Source organism: Danio rerio, chromosome 16 (assembly GCF_052040795.2).
Source record: "Danio rerio strain M-AB ecotype USA chromosome 16, GRCz13ab, whole genome shotgun sequence".
Lineage (NCBI taxonomy): Eukaryota > Metazoa > Chordata > Actinopteri > Cypriniformes > Danionidae > Danio > Danio rerio.
Window position 1 is genome coordinate 22,723,950 of NC_141036.1, and position 20,014 is coordinate 22,743,963.

The 20,014-nt window shown below is 34.8% G+C and overlaps 2 protein-coding genes across 4 annotated transcripts in view; both read left to right on the top strand.

The window, feature by feature from the left end:
* The window catches only part of hacl1 (2-hydroxyacyl-CoA lyase 1), a 46,569-nt gene extending 30,500 nt beyond the window's left edge, over nt 1-16,069 (top strand). Inside the window, 6 exon segments of one of the 2 annotated variants that reach the window (NM_213085.1) lie at nt 3,649-3,750; nt 3,850-4,004; nt 7,415-7,573; nt 7,680-7,787; nt 8,285-8,471; nt 13,918-14,651. In NM_213085.1, coding sequence (NP_998250.1) covers nt 3,649-3,750; nt 3,850-4,004; nt 7,415-7,573; nt 7,680-7,787; nt 8,285-8,471; nt 13,918-13,950 — 744 coding nt within the window. In that variant the 3' untranslated portion in view covers nt 13,951-14,651. 2 annotated transcript variants of the gene reach the window in all.
* A 3,186-nt stretch (nt 16,070-19,255) lies between these two features.
* colq (collagen-like tail subunit (single strand of homotrimer) of asymmetric acetylcholinesterase) overlaps nt 19,256-20,014 on the top strand; it is a 36,382-nt gene continuing 35,623 nt past the window's right edge. For both annotated transcript variants that reach the window (XM_087286903.1, XM_087286904.1), the window contains exon 1: nt 19,256-19,391. In XM_087286903.1, coding sequence (XP_087143029.1) covers nt 19,301-19,391 — 91 coding nt within the window. In that variant the 5' untranslated portion in view covers nt 19,256-19,300. The remainder of the gene's footprint in view (nt 19,392-20,014) is intronic.

Consider the following 20,014-nt stretch of genomic DNA (forward strand, 5'->3'; position numbering starts at 1 on the left):
TGGAGTCCTTTTTTTGGCAAACTCTATGCTGGCTTTTATGTGTTGAGCCACTCTGCCCTTAAGCAGGTTGAGGGCTGTAGTAAGGGTTGACTTTCTATGACTTTCTCCCATCTTTTGACTGCATCTCTGGAGCTCAGCCACAGTGATCTTTGGGTTCTTTTTTACCTCTCTCACCAAGGCTCTTCTCCCCCGATAGCACAGTTTGGCTGGACGGCCAGTCTTAGGAATGGCTCTGGTTAGTGATGTGAAAAAAATATATACATCTCGCAGTGAAGCAGTTTACCGGAGCTTGATTGTTTATGCCATAATCACGTGATTAGTGATTTTCTGAAGCTTCATTTTTGCCTATACCAACGTGACTACTTCAAATTTTTATTCAAAGGTTTAAACATTCTTGTGAGTTAGTAAAGTATATAGTGAGAGATTAGGCGTAGGTTACATACATTTCTGCTGTTTCAAAGCATTGCACCGGTCTCACGCACCAGTAATTCAACTAAAATACAATAGTAATTTAGAGTTAAAAGTTTCTGAACCATACTAAAGTGTATTATTTACAACTATTTATTTAAAAAGGCCACTGCATATTGTTGGCATAGTGTGTAACGGAGGCCAGCAGACGAATGCAGCACAAAAAGCCTCACTCCTATAGCCACCTCCTCTTGACAGTTTGCCTCCTATACAGGAATCTTCGGTTTGATCCCTGCTTGGAACGAGTCGGTGGGTGTTAAACAATTTGAAATCCGATAAATGTTAATACTTTTGAATACCTTAGATTTTACAGTTATCGGTGCTGTAATGTAACATAGCTTTTATGTAAAAATAAAAAAAAACTACAGGGTGGGCCATTTATATAGATACACCTTAACAAAATGGGAATGGTTGGTGATATTAACGTCCTGTTTTTGGCACATTAGTATATGTGAGGGGGCAAACTTTTCAAGATGGGTAGTGGCCATGGTGGCCATTTTGAAGTCGGCCATCTTGGCTTTCTGACCACTTTTGAAATGTGTTCAATGTGCTGCCCATTGTGTTGGATTGTCAATACAACCCTCTTCTCCCACTTTTCACACCCTGATAGCAACACCGCAAGAGAAATGACAGCACAGGCTTCCAATATCCGTAGTTTCAGGGGCTGCACATAGTGTATCTTCACACCATAGAAAACAAACATAGTGGGGCCATTCTTTATCAATGGCAACCTCAAGGCTACCGGATATTTGAAATTGCTGCATGATAATGTGTTTTCCTCTTTATGTACTGAAGCTGTCATGTTCCCTGAGTTTTTCCAGCAAGATGGTGCACCACCACATTATGGGTGTCAGGTCCGAGCATTCCTAGATGAACAGTTTCCTGAAAAATGGATTGGTCGTTGTGGGCTAGTTGAATGGCCCCCAAGGTCTCCTGATCAGACCCCCTTAAGCCTGGTTTATACTTCTGCGTCAAGTGACCAGCGTGACCCACAGCGCATGCAACGAGCGTAGCTGTGCTTTCATACTTCTGGGCATAACACTTCCGAAAAGCTAGTTGACAGTGAGGTGTTTATGTTCCTCTTTGTCAAATTTCTTCACTGGTGTTTAGTTTTTTCTGAACGCTTCCTTAATGTACAAGTGGTCCAAACGGGCTCATTTTGAGGCAGGAAATGGCGAACGTGCAACAGCTTTAACCTTAAGGTAAACATAAAACTTTCCATCCAGAGCTCCTTCAAACAAACGCTCCATCGGGCTCGTGTGGCTCTCGCCATGCCCACACTCGTCAGTGCTACCAAGCCGACCAATCACAGAGCTTGCACTACGTGTCGTTGCGACGTGCAGTTATTTTTTTTGAGAGGTGGGCGTCAGTGACACCGACCATAGATGTATACAGATGTTGCCTACCCTGTTATTGTCTATTAGAAGGAATGCGTCACTAGAACCACCTTTTTGGTACAGGGTAGCACTCCTTTGAAAAAAACGTGGGAGCAAGCTGCAGTGGAGGACTGTGGCCATCCAGAGCCAGAGAATTACATATACACATATCTATAATCGGGAGTTTTCCAGGAGGTTTTTTTTTTTTTTTAAATTACAAAATTTAAAAAATATCAGCACTTTTCTACATTGATGGATAAGTAATCGCACATGCATTCCTGGCAAAAAGCTTGTGTTTGTGTGTATGGAAATGTACTATCCACCCAATGTACTAATCCAAGTCCTGAAACACACCCCCTCTCCTGCTTTCACTTCTCATACTGACGGAGGGAGCGATTTGTTTGTGAATGAATCTCCTTCACTAGACGACAATAATACAAGTTTCTGGCACCGCAGCATCTCGTTGTCATATTTTTTTTTGCATTGTTTGCTGATTTTATTCAACAAAACTAGCATAAGCCGAGTGTTTAGTGTGAGTTGGTGCTACTTTGCCTTATGGTGAATGCAATAAGAGACAAAACATAACATACAAAAACGTAAAAAACTAAATCTTACCTATGAAATGTTCTGCCTTTGTGCTTTGTTTTCTTTGTTTGTTCATTACTGTCCCGTACACAGCGCTAAAGTCCAACATATTCATGTAATAACACTGTCTTGACTAGTGCAGTTGAATGACATTTGTAACCTGACATAGTAACCTCTCCCTTCAAGGTAAGATCTAAACCATTTGAGGACCGCCCCGGACAGCCCAACCCAGTTTTTCAGCCTATCCAGAAGTATGCTGTGATCAACAGTGTCAAATGCAGCACTGAGATCGAGCAGTACCAACACTGTTATTTTACCTGAATCTGTATTTAGGCGGATATCATTGATTGTCTGTATAAGAGCGCTCTCTGTACTGTGATGTGCTCTGAAACCAGATTGCAAATTGTCTAAACACCCCTTGAAGTTTAACAACTTGTTAACCGGGTTGAAAACAACTTTTTCAATGATTTTGCCAATGAAAGGGAGATTTGAGATTGGCCTGTAATTGCTCAATAGGGTGTTATCCTGGTTGCTCTTCTTCAAAAGGGGTTTATCAACTGCAGTTTTAAGTGAGTTTGGAAAAATCCCTGTGAGAAGTCAAGCATTTACCACTTTTAGAAGATCCAATTCTACACAGGTAAAAACTGTTTTAAAGAATGATGTGGGGAGCGTGTCAAGACTGCAGGTTGATGTTTTCATAATTTGATCTTTTCTAAGATTTTACCATTAATTGCCATGAAATCAGACATATAAACATAGCTGGACTAATATGAAGGTGTAGAACCATCTCAAGGATGATCAGAAGAAATGGAAAGTACCTGAGTTTAATATACGAGTGTCACAGCAAATGGTCTGAATACTTGGAACCATGCCATATTTAATTTTTTCTTTTTTAATAGATCTGCAAAAATGTCAACAATTCTGTGTTTTCTGTCATTGTGGAGTGTTGTGTGTACATTGAGGAAAAAAATAACTTAAAATAAATAAATAATTTTAGCGCCTGAAAATTTTAAGGGGGTCTGAATACTTTGTGTATTGTTTGTATTAGAATCATCTTCTTTTTGTATAAAAATAAATATTTCCTTTACTATTTTACAGAACTCCAAATCATTTGGTTATGTATATAACGGCAATTGTATGTTAAATTATATGAATAGCTGAAAGTCAAATTTTTTTCATGAAATAACCTATTAAATCTTCATTTCTACATTATTTAAAGCTGTTGGAGACTGTAAGATCAGAGTCTTGGAGATTTCCATCTGATTCACAGTGGTGGGCGACACTAAGAGAGAAAATTACTGCCAATGCTCAGATAACAAAGGTGAGCTTTATGTATTTTTATTTAATAAACAAATACATTCTTTTTGAATATACAGGTACACTCACATTTATGTTGTTAAGTAAACTGTTTGTTTCCCAGGCTCTTTCTTTGCAGACGACTCTGCCTATGAACTACTACACTGCATTTCACCACATTTCGGAGCTCCTTCCTAAAGACTGCATCATAGTGAGTGAGGGAGCAAACACTATGGACATCGGCCGCACCATGTTGCTCAATCACCTCCCTCGGCACAGGTGAGAGACACTATTGGCAGCTTACAAATACATTATACTCTTTTCATACGAAGGACTGAAAATTAGTTATTTGGTACTATGAATCCTTCTTCATAAGTTAAATATTTTGAAACATGCACAATCAAAGGAGTAGAAAAGATCCTGATTGTGATGAAAACTGATATTTATATTTAGCTATGGTTTGTGGCTAGTGAAAGAGATGGGGCTATGTTTTTAATGTTGTGGGTACAAGAAAGCAATTGTGCCTATATTTATATATAAAATTGTGCCTAACAGTTTTGCAAACATGTTTTATACTATTTCAAATATATATTTTTTGTGAATGCTGTATAAATGCACATATATTGTTAACCTGTAGTGTTTACATGGTCATAATACAGCAAACATTTTGTTTACTTCACAATGCCTTTGATGCGTGAACATTGGCAATTGGTGGAGTGTCTTTTGCTCTTCAGATGTGAATTATTCATGATCATTGTCACACCCACGCATACAATATGCTGACCCAAAACAGACTTTACAAAATGTAAATCATTGTAACGTTTTCTTTGAATGAGAGAACAGAATAATTTTCACATAATTGTGAAGTAAACATTCTAGCCTTCTTACTCTAAAGTCTCGTTTAGGCCCATTCAGTGTGTTTTTTGGACCTTTATTCAGCTAAATTGTTTTCTCCAAACTCTACTAACCAAGCATAATATTTATTTAAAAAAAAAAAAAAGCAAATATGTACATCCATATTTCTCACATATTATTGTAGCACACTTTGTGCTGAATACAAAAAAAATTTGGATTGTGCTTTTGTAGATTAATTTAAAAATGAATATATTGGATAGTATTTTAAGAATGCAGATTTCTTTAGTTATATCGTTTGAGATGCAGTGACCTGCAGTCAAATATTTCACCGAACAGATCAGCCACTTTGACGCTCATAAACAATCATAAAGTACTCGTGCTGCAGGAATTAGAAGGTTTGCTAAAGGTGCGCAGCTTTCGTGCAGTGAGGGGTTTGCTTCTTTAATAAACTACGACAGTTTGCATTCATTGAACAGTAAGAATGATTAGATATTCCAAATGGAGCTTTCGCTTAAAAGTCACGTCTTGCTTTCAGTTTCGGGCTCAGGTATGTTTTGCATTTACACACAAGTGTACCGTGCCAAAGCCCAAGTGAACCACGCTCTGGCACACCTCTTCCAACCAAGCCAGGGCCGGCCGAGTGAACCGCGCCTGAGCCCGATTCAGAGCACTCACACTTCTCAAACGATCCGGGAAACGAGCCTGGGCATGGTTCGGATAGCATAGTGTGAGTATGCCCTTAATTGAGTGTTTTCTAGTCTTAAAAAGAATAATTCACCCAAAAATAACGAAAATTCTGTCGTCATTTACTCACCTTTTACTAATTTCAAACCTTCATGACAATGATCTCAAACTTAGTTCTAGGAGAGCCACAGCTCTGCACAGTTTTGCTCCAGCCCTATCAAACACAGCTGATCCAACTAAGCAAGATGTTCAAGAGTCATGATTTTTGGATCAGCTGTGTTTGATCAGGGTTGTAGCAGAACTAGCTATATTTGAATAGACATCAGTAATCAAATGATTTACCTTAATCTGAATAAGACAATAATTTAATTAAGCTCCTTACACGAGTTGCTTTTTGAATGTTCCTTTTATGATCCGTTTTACATGTTACAGCGCAAAGTATGGTTAACTTCATTACGCCACCGTGCTCTTCACATTTCCTCCAGAGTTTCATATAATCCACTTTAGCAGTCGACTTTGGCACTTTCAATTTCATTCAGAAACATTTCATACATGTCCCCCATGACAAACAAGATATTGGATGCGAGTATTTCTAATTACGTTATTTTTTTATTTTTATTTTTTATTTTTTTGCAATATTTTGGATAAAATTTCTATTCAATGCATCCTTATTTGTATAGCGTTTTTACAATGTAGATTGTGTCAAAGCAGCTTCACATAAAAGATCATAGTGAATAGAAACAGTGTCAATTCAAAACTGGAAACTATTCTCTTCTATCAAGGACTTTCCCTATAGAAGTCCTTGGTTACAGGCTTTCAGCCTTATACAATATTCATAGTTGTTCTTTTCAACTGAAGAAAGAAACACATAGGGCTCTATTTTGACGGTCCATGCGCAAAACGCAAAATGTAGGGCGCAAATGCTTTCAGGGCGTGTCAGGACGCGTTTTTGCTAATTTAAGGATGGGAAATCTGCCTTGCGCTTCGGCGCATGGTCTAAAAGGGTTGAGTTTATTTTCTTAATGAGTTATAGGTGTTTTTTAAGAATAAACCAATTAGAGTCTCATCTCCCATTCCCTTTAAGAGTCAGCTGCGTCACGCCAAGAACGCATTCGCTATTTACAGGACGCAAAGTAAGTCTAAGTGGAAAAAATGAACATTTCACAAGCAAACAGTTAACAGTTTTTTTAACAGAAAGAATAACTTTTAACTGCGTGAGAATGAGAGATAATGGATCTACTTTCACTTTCGCTCTTGGATAGGGAAACCTTTATGCACAGACATCAATTAGTCTATAAATAAATACTTTTGTTTGTTAAGCGCAAATATTCGTTTCAAAACTATTTCTAAATTCAGTTCTAATTTCCAGCAAACGAATAAATGAATAATAATAGCAAAATGTGCTCAAAAACCTGAGTTATATCCTAAAACACATGCTTTGCCCCATATGGTCTAAAACCTGACAGGTGGGCAAATCTAAGCTTGTTTTTAATAAAACAAATATACATATGGATATAATAAATAATACTGCTAATAATAATAACATTATACAAAAGCAAATTTTTATGAATGAACTGAAAAAGCCTCCCGAGATGAAAAAGACATAAAAGCAGTGGTTTTTCATATTTATGTAGTCTAGAAAATAATATGTTTTGTAATATTTTAATCCTTTATATTTATATTCTATATCTATTCTTATTATATCCTATATATATCCTTAATATTTAATTTTTTTCATATGTAAAGATATTTGCCTATTGCTCTCTTGTGCGTATTAAGCAGTGCGTGAGCGAGGCGCAACTCCGCGCCGGAGTTTAGACCGGGTTAGTTTTGGTCTAATGAAAAATCTAGTTTAGTTTCTCAAAATAGCGACGTGCCAGTGGTCCGCCTCAGAACGCCTTCCTTTTTAGACCAGAATGCTTATGGGCGTACATATGAGCGCTAATGCATTTGCTATTTAAACAGCGTAGCGTAACGCCTCTAAACGACTGTTGCGCCAAGCTTAAACTACCAAAAGACTACTGCGTCACGCCTTGCGCCACACTGCGCCGGGTGTATGATAGGGCCCATAGGTTTGAAACTACTAAGGGACAGTAAATAACGAGTACCTTTTTATTTTAGGTAAACTATTCCTTTAATGTCTTTTACAGGTTAGATGCTGGTACTTTTGGCACTATGGGGGTAGGTCCAGGCTTTGCCATCGCAGCAGCAGTTCTGGAGCAAGCGCAGAGATTCGGCCAAAAAGTGGTGTGTGTGGAAGGAGACAGTGCTTTCGGCTTCTCCGGCATGGAGGCAGAGACCATGTGCAGGTGAATGGGAGATCTTTAAGTGCTCTTATCTTAACGTAAGACATAGAGCTCCATCTACTGGTCAATTGTTTTGAGTAGTAATTCCTTATTTTCTAATTCTGAATAGGTATAAACTGCCCATCATCATCATTGTAATTAATAACAATGGCATTTACAGTGGAGTGGATCCAGAGACATGGAAAGCAATGGAAAAGATGGGAGACATGACCACCATGTGAGTCCAGGGCCTAAAAGGAAAGTTCTAGGGTCATTCTAAAATAGAGATCCCAAAAACACCTTTCTATAAAAAGCTATAAAGCAAACTTCATAGGGACCGTGTGGCAAAATAAACTTTTACCTCACTATGATAAAATAAATTTAACATGATTAATTCATATTATCATTGTAAGAATAAAAATGTAATGCAATATATGGAAAAAAAAATAGATAAAATTTATATGCAAGTATTGTATATAGTAATTATATTTAAAATTGAATTATTGTTCATGTTAGTAAATACATTAACGTTAACCATTGACACCTTGTAGTAAAGTGTGGCTATATGTTTACATATATCAAATATAGTACATTACACAAGCAGACAAGAAAATATACTGTAAGTATATAATGCATGTTTAACACAACGGAACTGTTTTACAAAAACATTTTTGAAGTCACTTTTTTTGCCTTGTGAAATGTACTAACAAAGACTGATGTGTATGTATGTTTTAGAGCTCCTCCGGTGACCCTATTGCCTGAGGCTCGGTACGAGCAGGTAATGAGCGCATTTGGTGGTCATGGGTATCTGGTTCGTACAGTGGAGGAACTGCGCACCGCACTACAAGACAGTCTGAAGAACACACAGATGCCCAGCCTTCTCAATGTACTTATTGACCCAACTTCAGACCGCAAACAACAGGTAATGCAAATACATGGATGTATATTAAAGTTATGTCTGTTAGAGTATAATGTAAATGTATTTATGCCATAGTAATCTAGTAGTGTTTGCTTTGCTTTGGCTTTTTTAGGGTTAATTATTGTGATCTCCTGATTTGAATAGAGAAATTCTGGGAAATTTCTGTAGACTGATGGCATTTCATGCCGTTCAGACTTATAATCCTAAAATGTGAGCAAAATCTAACGTTTTGTCATCACTTTGGATGCTAGAGATACTAGAGAATCATTCAAATACCAGCTCTAAAGTGACGTTGGTGAATTAGCAAGAGTTTCCGCTAATCTGACCAGCTGTAGATGTGAGTGAATGGCGGAAGAAAGTAGTTCCTCATACAGAAGGTTTTTTGAGATTTTCTGTGTTAGATTTTCATTTTTATATACATAATTATGTCTTCGAACTGTTTTATAAATCAGGTAAACAACTAAAACCAATTGATGAACAGGTTATATATAACTGATCAAAGAACATTTCACTGAGCTATATATATATATATATATATATATATATATATATATATATATATATATATATATATATATATATAAATATATATATATATATATATATATATATATATATATATATATATATATATATATATATATATATATATATATATATATATATATATATATAAATGGGAAAACATACCTTGATGACTGGAATTATGTGGGTCCATGGCCAAACCAGCTGAAAACTACTGAGTTAGTCTATAATTAAACTAATAACTAAGATGGAGAACAAATCCAATCAAACAAACACACATAAGCCCAAGATCAGGTTTGACTGTATAATAAGATACATTTTACAAAGATAATTCCTGTACCATTATAATGTTGATTTTATAACATCAAATTGAAAGACTTGTTTACTAGTATTCAATGGCAAATGTCATGTTATTTTATTAATAATAATAATAATAATAATAAAACAAATTGCATTGCATGGCAGCAATTCTTTTAATGTGATTCTTCTTCTTTGGCCTTAGTCCCGTATGGTTGCGGGGTTGGCTCTTTGGAACAAGCCATTTTGACTTGTCAATATGATATTGACTTTTTTTTTTTTTTTTTTTTTTTTTTAAAATACACATTCCAGCCAGCCTGTTATTGGTGTTATTTTGTGCTGTCAGTGGAGCTGTGGGGTTTACACCTGATTTACACGGGGCTTCAGTGTCAACACTTGACAGGGTGTGTCTGAGGTTGGGGCTGATGCGATTGTCGTAGCAGTGTCAGCCAATGAAATTAGTCAGCAATCGGCTACTGTCTTAGCTGGTGTATTAACAAACAGTGATCTTATTGGCTGACGCTATCGTTGGAGCTTTAAAAGTTGAGAAATTCCCAATTTATGCTCGAACAGCACCCCTGAAGTGGCGCCAATAGACCCACAATTCAGTTCGGCAACACTTGACATCACCCATTCAAAGTGAAGCCTTGAAGCCAACGCACCTTGTGAATGGGCCATTACAGCTTTGAAAACAAGTCCTTTTAATCTTATTCAATGTTGTTGTAGTCCTCATTAAAACCCTCACTTGTAACTAGTAGCATCTTCTCTGAACTTTATCTGCAGCAAGCACATAGAACACCAAGACCAAAACTTTCTTTCTGCAGAGCTTTTTGAGTTGACTCAACTTTTATGTCAAGTGCAGTAATTGGGTAACAGTTAACTCAACTCAAAAAAACTCCACAAAAAGCTACACGATTGGCTAAAATGTAAAAAAAATAAATAAGTAAAAAAGCAAGAAGGTCGGGGGTTTGAGCCTCGGCTGGGTCAGTTGGCATTTTTGTGTGAAGTTGGCATGTTCTCCTCATGTTGCGTGGGTTTCCTCTGGGGGCCCCGGTTTCCCTCAAAAGTCCAGACATGTACTTAACATGAATTAGGTAAGCCAAATTGTTCGTGGTGTATGTGTGTGATTGAGAGTGTATGGGTGTTTCCCAGTGATCGGTTGTAGCCGGAAGGGCTGTGTTAAGCTTATGCTGAATAAGTTAGCGATTCATTCCACTGTGGTGACCACTGATTAATAAAGGGACTATGCCGAACAGAAAATGCCGAACAGAAAATGAATGATTGCTCTCCATTGAATGTGTGTTATTTGATATAGTAATTCTAATGATAGACATAATTATTAAAAATAGAGTGCTGTGGAGTTTCTGACATGCTTGATTGGAATCTGCGTCTAACTATAGGTTTCATTGCTAACATCCTCACGCTAGTTTAAACCCCCCACCCCCCCTCACATACACACACCTTAAACATAACTGACCTTTCTATTCCTGACAGTTATGAGACCCCATTAATGAAGGTTGTGCCCTCTTTTTGTTGTGCTGGGTGTTTCTTGGCAACCTCACGCAGATGTATTGAAGGATTGGTTGTCACGGCAAGCTGGAGCACAGAAACTCTCTCTGTCAGTCAAAGGGCTTCCCCAGCAATGAATGGAAACTTTCTAGTGTTACACAAGCATTCACAAGTAAACAGGGTCCACTTCAGTTGAGTTTATTCAAGGTTGAAAAAGAAACGGATAATCTCTTTAAAGGGAGAGTTCGCCCAAAAATTATAGTTAACTCACTATTTACTTACCCTTGAAGATTTCCAAATCTTTTTAAACTTCTTTTATCTGTTGAACAAAAAAGAAGATATTTTTAATCCTCTTGGACCCTGTGTCATTACAATAGACATGACCTGTCATCTTCATCTAATTTAAAGCCTGCAGTCCATGCGAGTGGACGATTTTCATCCAATCAAATATCTGTAATTCAATTTAATTCAATTCGCCTTTATTTCTGTTGCGCTTTTACAATGTAGACAGTGTCAAAGCAGCTTCACTTAGAATATTATAGTATATTGAAATCGTGTGAGTTCAGTAAGGCTCGGCATGTTGTAATTTGAAAAAAAAAAATCCAATACACTGAAAAGCAGCATGGCATCACTTTACTCCAGACATAGGTGTATGCCACATTCACAATTTTTTTTTATTCAGATTTATTGATATGTTTGACGTTATTTCATAGATTGTATGTAAAAAAAGATGGATTTCACTTAGTAAAGTTTTACCAAGTAAGTAAAGGTTATTTATATAGCACCTTTCCCAGACATTAAGTGACAAAGTGCTTTACAATTAGAGAAAACAACTAAAAGAACACTTGAAAACAAAAGAAAACATGTTAAAACATATTAAAACTAATTAAAAATCCAAATACAGAAACACTAATACTGTTAATTAAAAGCTTGACCAAAAGGCGTGTCTTTAAATGCTTTTTAAAAAGTTTAACTGATCCCAGAGTTCTCAGTGCTACCGGGAGAGAGTTCCAGAGCCTTGAGGCCACCACACAGAAGGCACGGTCAGCTTTAGTCTTAAGACGAGTTCTAGGAATGGCTAACAGGTCTTTGCCAGATACCTCTGAGTCCTGCTACATGAATGACTGCGTAAAAGATCTTGAATATATGGGGGTGCTTGACCAATCAGAGCTCTATATATATTAAGACCAGAATCTTAAAATGTACTCTAAACTTATAGGAAGCCAGTGAAGTGCCTTAAGCACAGGAGTGTAATGTGTGACCTCCTGTAGTGTAAAGCCTTGCTGCTGCATTCTGCACAACTTGCAAACGCTCCATAGAGGATTTGTTCAGGCAAGTGAACAGAACATTACAATAATCCAATCGTGAAGAAATGAAGGCATGGACAAGTATCTCCATTTATTCCTTTGACACAATATCTCTGATTTTTGCGAAGTTCCTTGGGTTTAAAAAGCATGTACAAACAACAGATTTAACATGGCTATTAAAACACAGAGCTCAATCAAAAATGACACCAAGATTTCTAATATCACTGCAAATTGAAAATTACAAACCTCCAAAAACTTGCCTCATCATTAGGTTGATTCTATCTGGAGCAAAAATTAACATTTCTGTTTTATCAGGGTGCAGTTGCAGAAAATTGTCTGCCATCCATTTGTTAATGGAGACTAAACAATCCTGCAAGAGAGACAGTTTGTCTAGCCTGTCAGGGCTAAAAGAACAATATAATTGTACATCATTTGCACAGCAGTGGTAAGATATACCTTTAAAACTACTAATAATCTTGCTGAGAGGGAGCATATATAAATTAAAAAGAAGAGGGCCTAAGACAGAACCTTGAGGCACACCACAGGACAGAGGAGCGGAGTCTCACATATGAGGTTTTATGGACACAGAAAAACTCCTGTCAGCAAGATAGGAGGTTAACCAACTCAGTGCTGACCCGGTAATGCCCACAAGCGAATGCAGCCTCTTAATTAAAGTGCTGTAATCGACAGTATCAAAAGTTGTACTAAGATCCAGCAAAACCAGCACAAAACATTTTACTGCATCGGCAGCCATTAAAATACCATTTGAGACTCTGAGAAGGGCAGTTTCTGTGGAGTGATGCTTACGGAAACCAGACTAAAATTTATCAAAGATATTATGAGCCTCTAAAACGGTATTCAGCTGCATGGCGACAATTCTTTCTAAAACTTTTAAAATGAAACGCAATTTAGATATAGATAGACCTGTAGTTGTTAAGTGAAGCAGGATCAAGACTATTTTTTAAGAGTGGCTGAATAATAGCATGTTTAAAACACTTTGGAACCTGGCCAAGCCTAAAAAAAATTTGTAACTTTTGCAAGCTTTAGATCAGGATTTTTTTTCCAAATATGTCTGTCTATTTGGATGTACAATGGGTTCAAACTCTGAATGTTACTCTAATTAAATCTCTAGTAATTAACTTTCTATATAAAAAACTAGATCTATGTACTAATTCATTGCTGAAACAATTTTATATGCAGAATATACAGATCTTGAAGTTCTTGAGCATATAGCAGATGAAAACTTTTCAGATGTGCACAATATGTGAAGTGATGAGGAAGATGAAGATAAAGTTTGTTATTGACAAGGTGCAATCTATATTAAAAGAACCTCAACATTTAAGTAAAAATGTTACTATGTTATTGTTTATGATTTTGAAAGTAAATGTCAAGATTATGCCAGCACTCATGTATGTTTTTGGTATTTAATGTTGGTATAATGTTCAGGAAGCACACTTGTCCTGACCTGATGTTCATTGAAATGGGGAAAAAAAAAAAATATATATATATAAATATAAATATATATATATATATATATATATATATATATATATATATATATATATATATATATATATATTTAAAAATAATAATAAAACAATACATTTAGTGAGCCTTATATTTTCGCAATACTACAATAAATATTAAAATTTTGTTTTTCAAACTACCCAAATGTGTAGTCAGTAAGTCAGTTGTAAAAGGTTGTTAGGATAGGATGGCATTATTTAAACCAGAACTAATGGAAAAAAGATCAGAACTGCAAGATGTATTCTGAGTTTAAATCTATTCTGCTTTGTTTTTTTATCTTCTAGGAGTTTCCTTGGCTGACGCGTTCAAATCTTTAAAAGCTGAAAGGAAGAGGAAGAAATCACATCATGTCTCAACGGAGGACTTTATGCTACTTACACTACATTTGGTCGATTTACTGCAGGTGGCACCATTTCCTATAAAAAGAAACCGTCATTAAAAAACAGAATCATTTAAGGACCTGAAGTGAACTTCCATTCAACATCTTTATGTAAAAAGTTAACAAGAGTAATTCTCACCCTTCATGCCATTCCAAACCCGCATGACTTTGCATTCCCGGTGTCATAAAAGTAACTTGTTTTTGAAGAATTGCTTTCATACAACATCAATTCATGCAGTTTTATAAAAATTATTAATGAAACCTGGAATCAAGTTCAGTCACCCAGAAGTCAGTGGGCTTTTTGAAAGGGTTAAATAGTTAAATGCCTGATAAAGCTCAAAATATTTACATATTTTTAAGATATTTTTTCACTCTTGACTATTTGACCATTTTTAATTAGTTAATATATTTTGAATCGATGTTTTTGAACCCTTGTACACACTATTCCACTTTTACAGTCTTGTTGTTGTTGTATTTCTGCAAACTATTTCCACTTTCAAACTTTTTAAAAAAAGATTCTAAATAGAATTGAATGAGTTGATGGAAGCCTAATGGTTGTTACTGCTGTTTTGTTTAGCCTCTAAAATGATGACAATCAAAACTGTAAATGTAACAAATAAAGTAACCTGTAACAAAACATGTAAACAATTTTTAATTCACAAAGTTTATTTCCTGCAATAATCCAAAGGCAGTGAAATTTCACAAGATGTCACTGTAAAAACCAAGACACTGTTCACACAGTTTACTATTTTTTCACGTCACACTTTATCTTGATGGTCTGTGTGTTGAATTTAAGTTACATTGCATCTGCATGCCCCAACTAATTCTCATTAGATAGTAAGTAGACTGTTAGGTTTAAGGTTGGGGCTAGGGTTAGTGTAAGTTGACATGCAATGACATGATATTGCAAAGTTTCTTATAGTCAGTTAAATGTTTGTTGAAGGAGCAATATCAACAAATATTAAGCAGACAGTCTACTAATACTCAAATGGACCATCAAAATTACGTGTGATTATTATGAAAGTGTTTTTATTGATCCACCCAAATATCTACAGAGCTATCCTGGTCAATGATTTGCTTGGTTACTCTAATTAAACTAGTTAAGCATTTAAAATTAAGCTGAATACTATTGTTTTGCAAAGTAACTAATGAAATAGTATGTATACTATCATCGTGGCAAAGTCAAATCAAAATTGTAATTGGAAATATCAAAACTATTATATTTTTAAAAAAAAATATTAAAAAACATATTTCTGTAACAACAACAACAAAAATTCTCTCTACTTGAGAAATAATTGATAAAAAAAAATCACAGATGGGCTGTGTATCAGAGTCATGGTTTCCCATGGTAGCATCAAGATTCTTCAAAATACTTCTTTTTAATTTATAGAAGAAAGTCAGTAACACAATTTTGGAATGACATGAGGTTGGTTAAAAATTTGTTTTGAATTTGTATTTTCTTTAAAAGAAACGACCAATTAAGGAACATTTTACAGCTACGACTACATACATTTGATTATTTTATGAGTACATAAAACCTTCTAATCTGAGGTCAGTGTTTTTTTTTTTTTCCAGTGGCCTTCTGTTTAAGCTCATCTGAATCTCTGGTTAATTGAACTCTTCCTGGCCTTACCCATCATTACTGTGCTGCCTTACTGCAGAGCAAAAGAGCTTCTTTAGTCTTGGCAGATCACACCATCTTCACCCGTTTCCGGGTGTGAACTATTTTAAAAGACTTAATAAAACAACCATTTCACTGACAAATGTGTGAGTAGGGTTCATACGGGTGCTGGAAATCCTTGAAAATGCTTGAATTGTTTTCTTGTGATTTCAAGGATTAAAATAAAGTGCTTTGTGAATTCCTTGAAACGGCTTGAAAATGCAATTGTGCTGCTTTTATTATAATTGCTTTAAATAGGCATTGATTAACCATTGAAATAGGTACATTGAAAGAAACATGCATTCAAATAAAAATGAATATTAGTTTAACATGAAAGTGGACATGTTTAAGATGTGTGTAATGACATTTAATCACAATAAACATGACATTTCATCAATGTTGAGCTTGGAGCCAAACGTCATCAAAAAAAGAAAAAAAAAAGAATGTTGAATACTATTACAACTAGCATCTGAAAAGCATCTTGTAAAGTGCTGGAAAAGTTTGAAAATGTTCCTTGAAAGTTTTTGAAAGGTGCTAAAAGATACAGTTTACTCAGAACTATATTTTACACATTCTTTACTTGTTCCAAGCTTGTTTTAGTTTCTTTATTCTGTTAAACACAAAAGAAGATATTTTTAAATAAGCTGGAAACCATTGTCTTTAATATTATGTTTTTTCCTGTGATAGTCGATGGTTACAGATTTTCAGCTTTCTTCAAAATATCTCCTTTAGAAGAAAGAAACTATTAAATGTTTGGAATCACTTGAGGGAGAGTAAATGTTGAGTAAATTTTCATTTTTGGGTGAATTATCCCTATAAGTTTGGCTTTGGAAAATAAGAACGCTGTGCGAGGGAGTCTAAGAAATCTGCATAGGAAACATTTATTTCTGTAAATTGTTATTGTAATGGAAATGATTTTATTTTTAAAATATATTTTCTCACAGCAGCCTTATGTGTAACACTTGATAATAGCTACACACTATGAATCATCGCTTAAGCATAGCAAATAGTTTATTCATTATCTGTTAAGCATGAACTTAATAATAGAAGTTAATAAGCAGTTTATAAATCCAGCTACAAATGCTTTTTATAATGTGCTTAATAGTTGTATGTTGTTCATACTTTATTACTCATTAATTGCTCACTGATAAATTCAGTATTGCATCATTTGCAAACCAATTATATTTAAGAGTAGTTGGTGGATTTTAAGATCATTCAGAACGTGTAAGTAAAACAATTATATATTTTATTATTCAGGCATATAATAATGGTGATAAATGCTTTGTTAACAGTTTGGTGACCTAATGCTTTAAAAATCCCTTATAAATGAAAATTAATGGCTTACTATCCTATAAATATTGCATTTCTAAAAATACAATTAAAAAATAAGTACATTTATATAAAATTGGATAAAATAATAATATAATATTTAAAACATATTATGATACAACATTTTAAAGTTATTAAGCGATGTTCAAACTGTCCTGTAATTTTATTTTAGTTAAGATTGCAAAGATTTATTTTTTTCATTTGATACTGTTTCAACTGTGTATCTTCAAATGAATAGAAATGAATATAGTCGTTTGTTTTCCTTTTTTTTTCCTTTTTGATTCATAGCTGAGCCTTTAATTGTCATTTATAAGGGATTCATGAAGCAGAAACAGTCCTCGCTTTAGATTAGGTCACAAAACTGCATGAAGTTGAGTTAGTAAAGCATTTATTAACACACATAGTAAGTATTACTATACGCCAGAATAATAAAATATTAAATGTTTACTAACTCATTCTGGGTGATTTTAAAAGCCACCAACTTCTCTTGAATACAAATGGTTTGCACATAATGCAATACTGAATTTAATAATGAGCAATTAAAAAGTAAAGTGTAAAAATACAACTATTAAGCACATTATAAATGTACTTTTAAGTCAATAACACAGCATTTGCATCTGCATTTATAATCTGCTTACTAACATCTATCAATAAAGAGGTAATGCTTAACAAATAATGAATAAACTATTTGCTAATGCTTCATAAATGATACTTAGTGTGTAGTTATTATAAAGTGCTACACAAAACTGCATGAAATTGAGTTAATAAAGTATTTATTAAAATACAAATATACCTTTAGTATATGCCTGAATAATAATAATAATAATAATAATAATAATAATAATAATAAATAGTATATATATATAAATATGAATTTGATTAGTTTAATAACCATTTATTAACTCATTCTGAATGATCTTACAATAGCATCAACTATTCTTAAATAACTGGTTTGTAAATAATGCAATACTTAATTTAGTTATGAAAACAATAATTATTAAAACATAATCATTAAGTCTAGAACACAGCATTTGCATCTGCATTTATAATCTGTTTACTGACGTCTATTAATGTAGAGGTAATGCTCAACGAATAATGAATTAACTATTTGCTAATGCTTCATAAATGATTCTTAGTGTGTAGTTATTATAAAGTGCTGCACAAAACTGCATATATATTAATTTGGACAGTTTAATAACCATTTATTAACTCATTCTAAATGATCTTACAATAGCATCAACTATTCTTAAATAACTGGTTTATAAATAATACAATACTTAATTTAGTTATAAAAAAATACTTATTAAAACATAATCATTAAGACTAGGACTCAGCATTTGCATCTGCATTTATAATCTGCTTACTGACGTCTATTAATGTAGAGGTAATGCTCAACGAATAATGAATTAACTATTTGCTAATGCTTTATAAATGAGATGCTTTTTTTTTTCTCAAAGTTATATCTTGTAAAAGTGTTTTAAAATTAAAATGTGATTCCTCAGTAAAACTCCTCTCTGTCTCTCTCTCTCTTCGTTCTGCACTCTGTCTGATTGGAGGCATTCACAGACTGCATCTCCCATCAGGCCTTTAAACGACCCTCTTCATAATTGCCCTATCATTAATTCTCCAGGAAAGTAAAGGCACCAATAAATTGTGTTCAGTGGTGGTCGATACGTCCTGCAGAAAACACTAAGAGGGAGGGCGAGATAAACGAGGGGTGTTCTGGAAAGCATCTGTGATATTCCACTACAGCGCACTAGGCTAATTCTGTCACTGAATGCATGCGCACCAATATTTATTGCACTGATGAATAAACATTAATGTGTAGCTTCTCTGAAGCTAATTGGATGACTTAAATGGATAGCAGTAGTCACAAAAAAAACACAGTCACTTCAATGTCATTTCTATTCGCACTGTTTTGTTTTCTCTGTCCATTTTGGGAAGGGGAAACAAAGGCAGTGCTGGCAGTAGTAACAGGCTAATATTGGCTACAGAGGGCAGCTGACCGACTGCCTCCTGTATATTTAGCTCAGGGCCAATACGCGAAGAGAGGTGTAACAGACATTGGCTGGCATTCGCTTCTAAAGGCGTGGGTCTTGTGTGTGTGTGTGTGTGTGTGTGTGTGTGTGTGTGTGTGTGTGTGTGTGTGTGTGTGTGTGTGTGTGTGTGTGAGAGTGTGAGTGTGAGTGTGAGTGTGTGTGTGTGTGTGTGTGTGTGAGAGAGAGAGAGAGAGAGGGGAGGGCTGGACTGCTTCATATCAGTATTGGGTGCTATTGGAGGTAGAGCGCACGCCGGCAGCATGATTCTCTTCACATTTGGACTATGTTTTCAACTTCTCTGCTATGTGTTGTCTTTCTCATACGTGGATGACTTATTCCCTTTTCCAACAGGTAAGACGTCACTATATTTTGCACATGCTTATTTATTTATTTTTAAATTGTTTATGTGTTTTATTTCTGAGACTGTGCAGAGTTTGTTTGCATCTGTTATAATGTTGACTGCCATACAGTTGATTTGTGTAGGGACAACTTGAAGGAATTAAGTTAAATGTAAGTGGATTGAACATGAAACAATTAAGTTGTCCCCACAAAGCTTTAGGAAATGTGACGCTCAACTCATTTTAATAAGTAGTTTGAACAAACAGCTAACACATTTTTGAGAGTGTAGCCATAAGAGATTACATGTACACTAATAATTATATTTATATAAATATAATAAACACAATAATATATGTTTAAGGAAGTTTTTAAGCTTTAAATAATATTTCAGGATGTCTTTGTGTTTTATGCAGGGGCAGAATATTTGTACTTTTAACTTGAGGACTGCTGTTGTCTTTTAAATAAAGTATTTTGTGCAAACTTTCTTTTTTTATTGCAGAATTTGCTTGAGTTTAAATTAAATTTGGAGTCTGGATGGGAGTGAATTAAAAACATGACACAAATTTTGCAATAAATTTCCCCACAAGCATCAATGAATTATCTCTGGTTGTTATCTCTAATGGCAAAATGGCTGT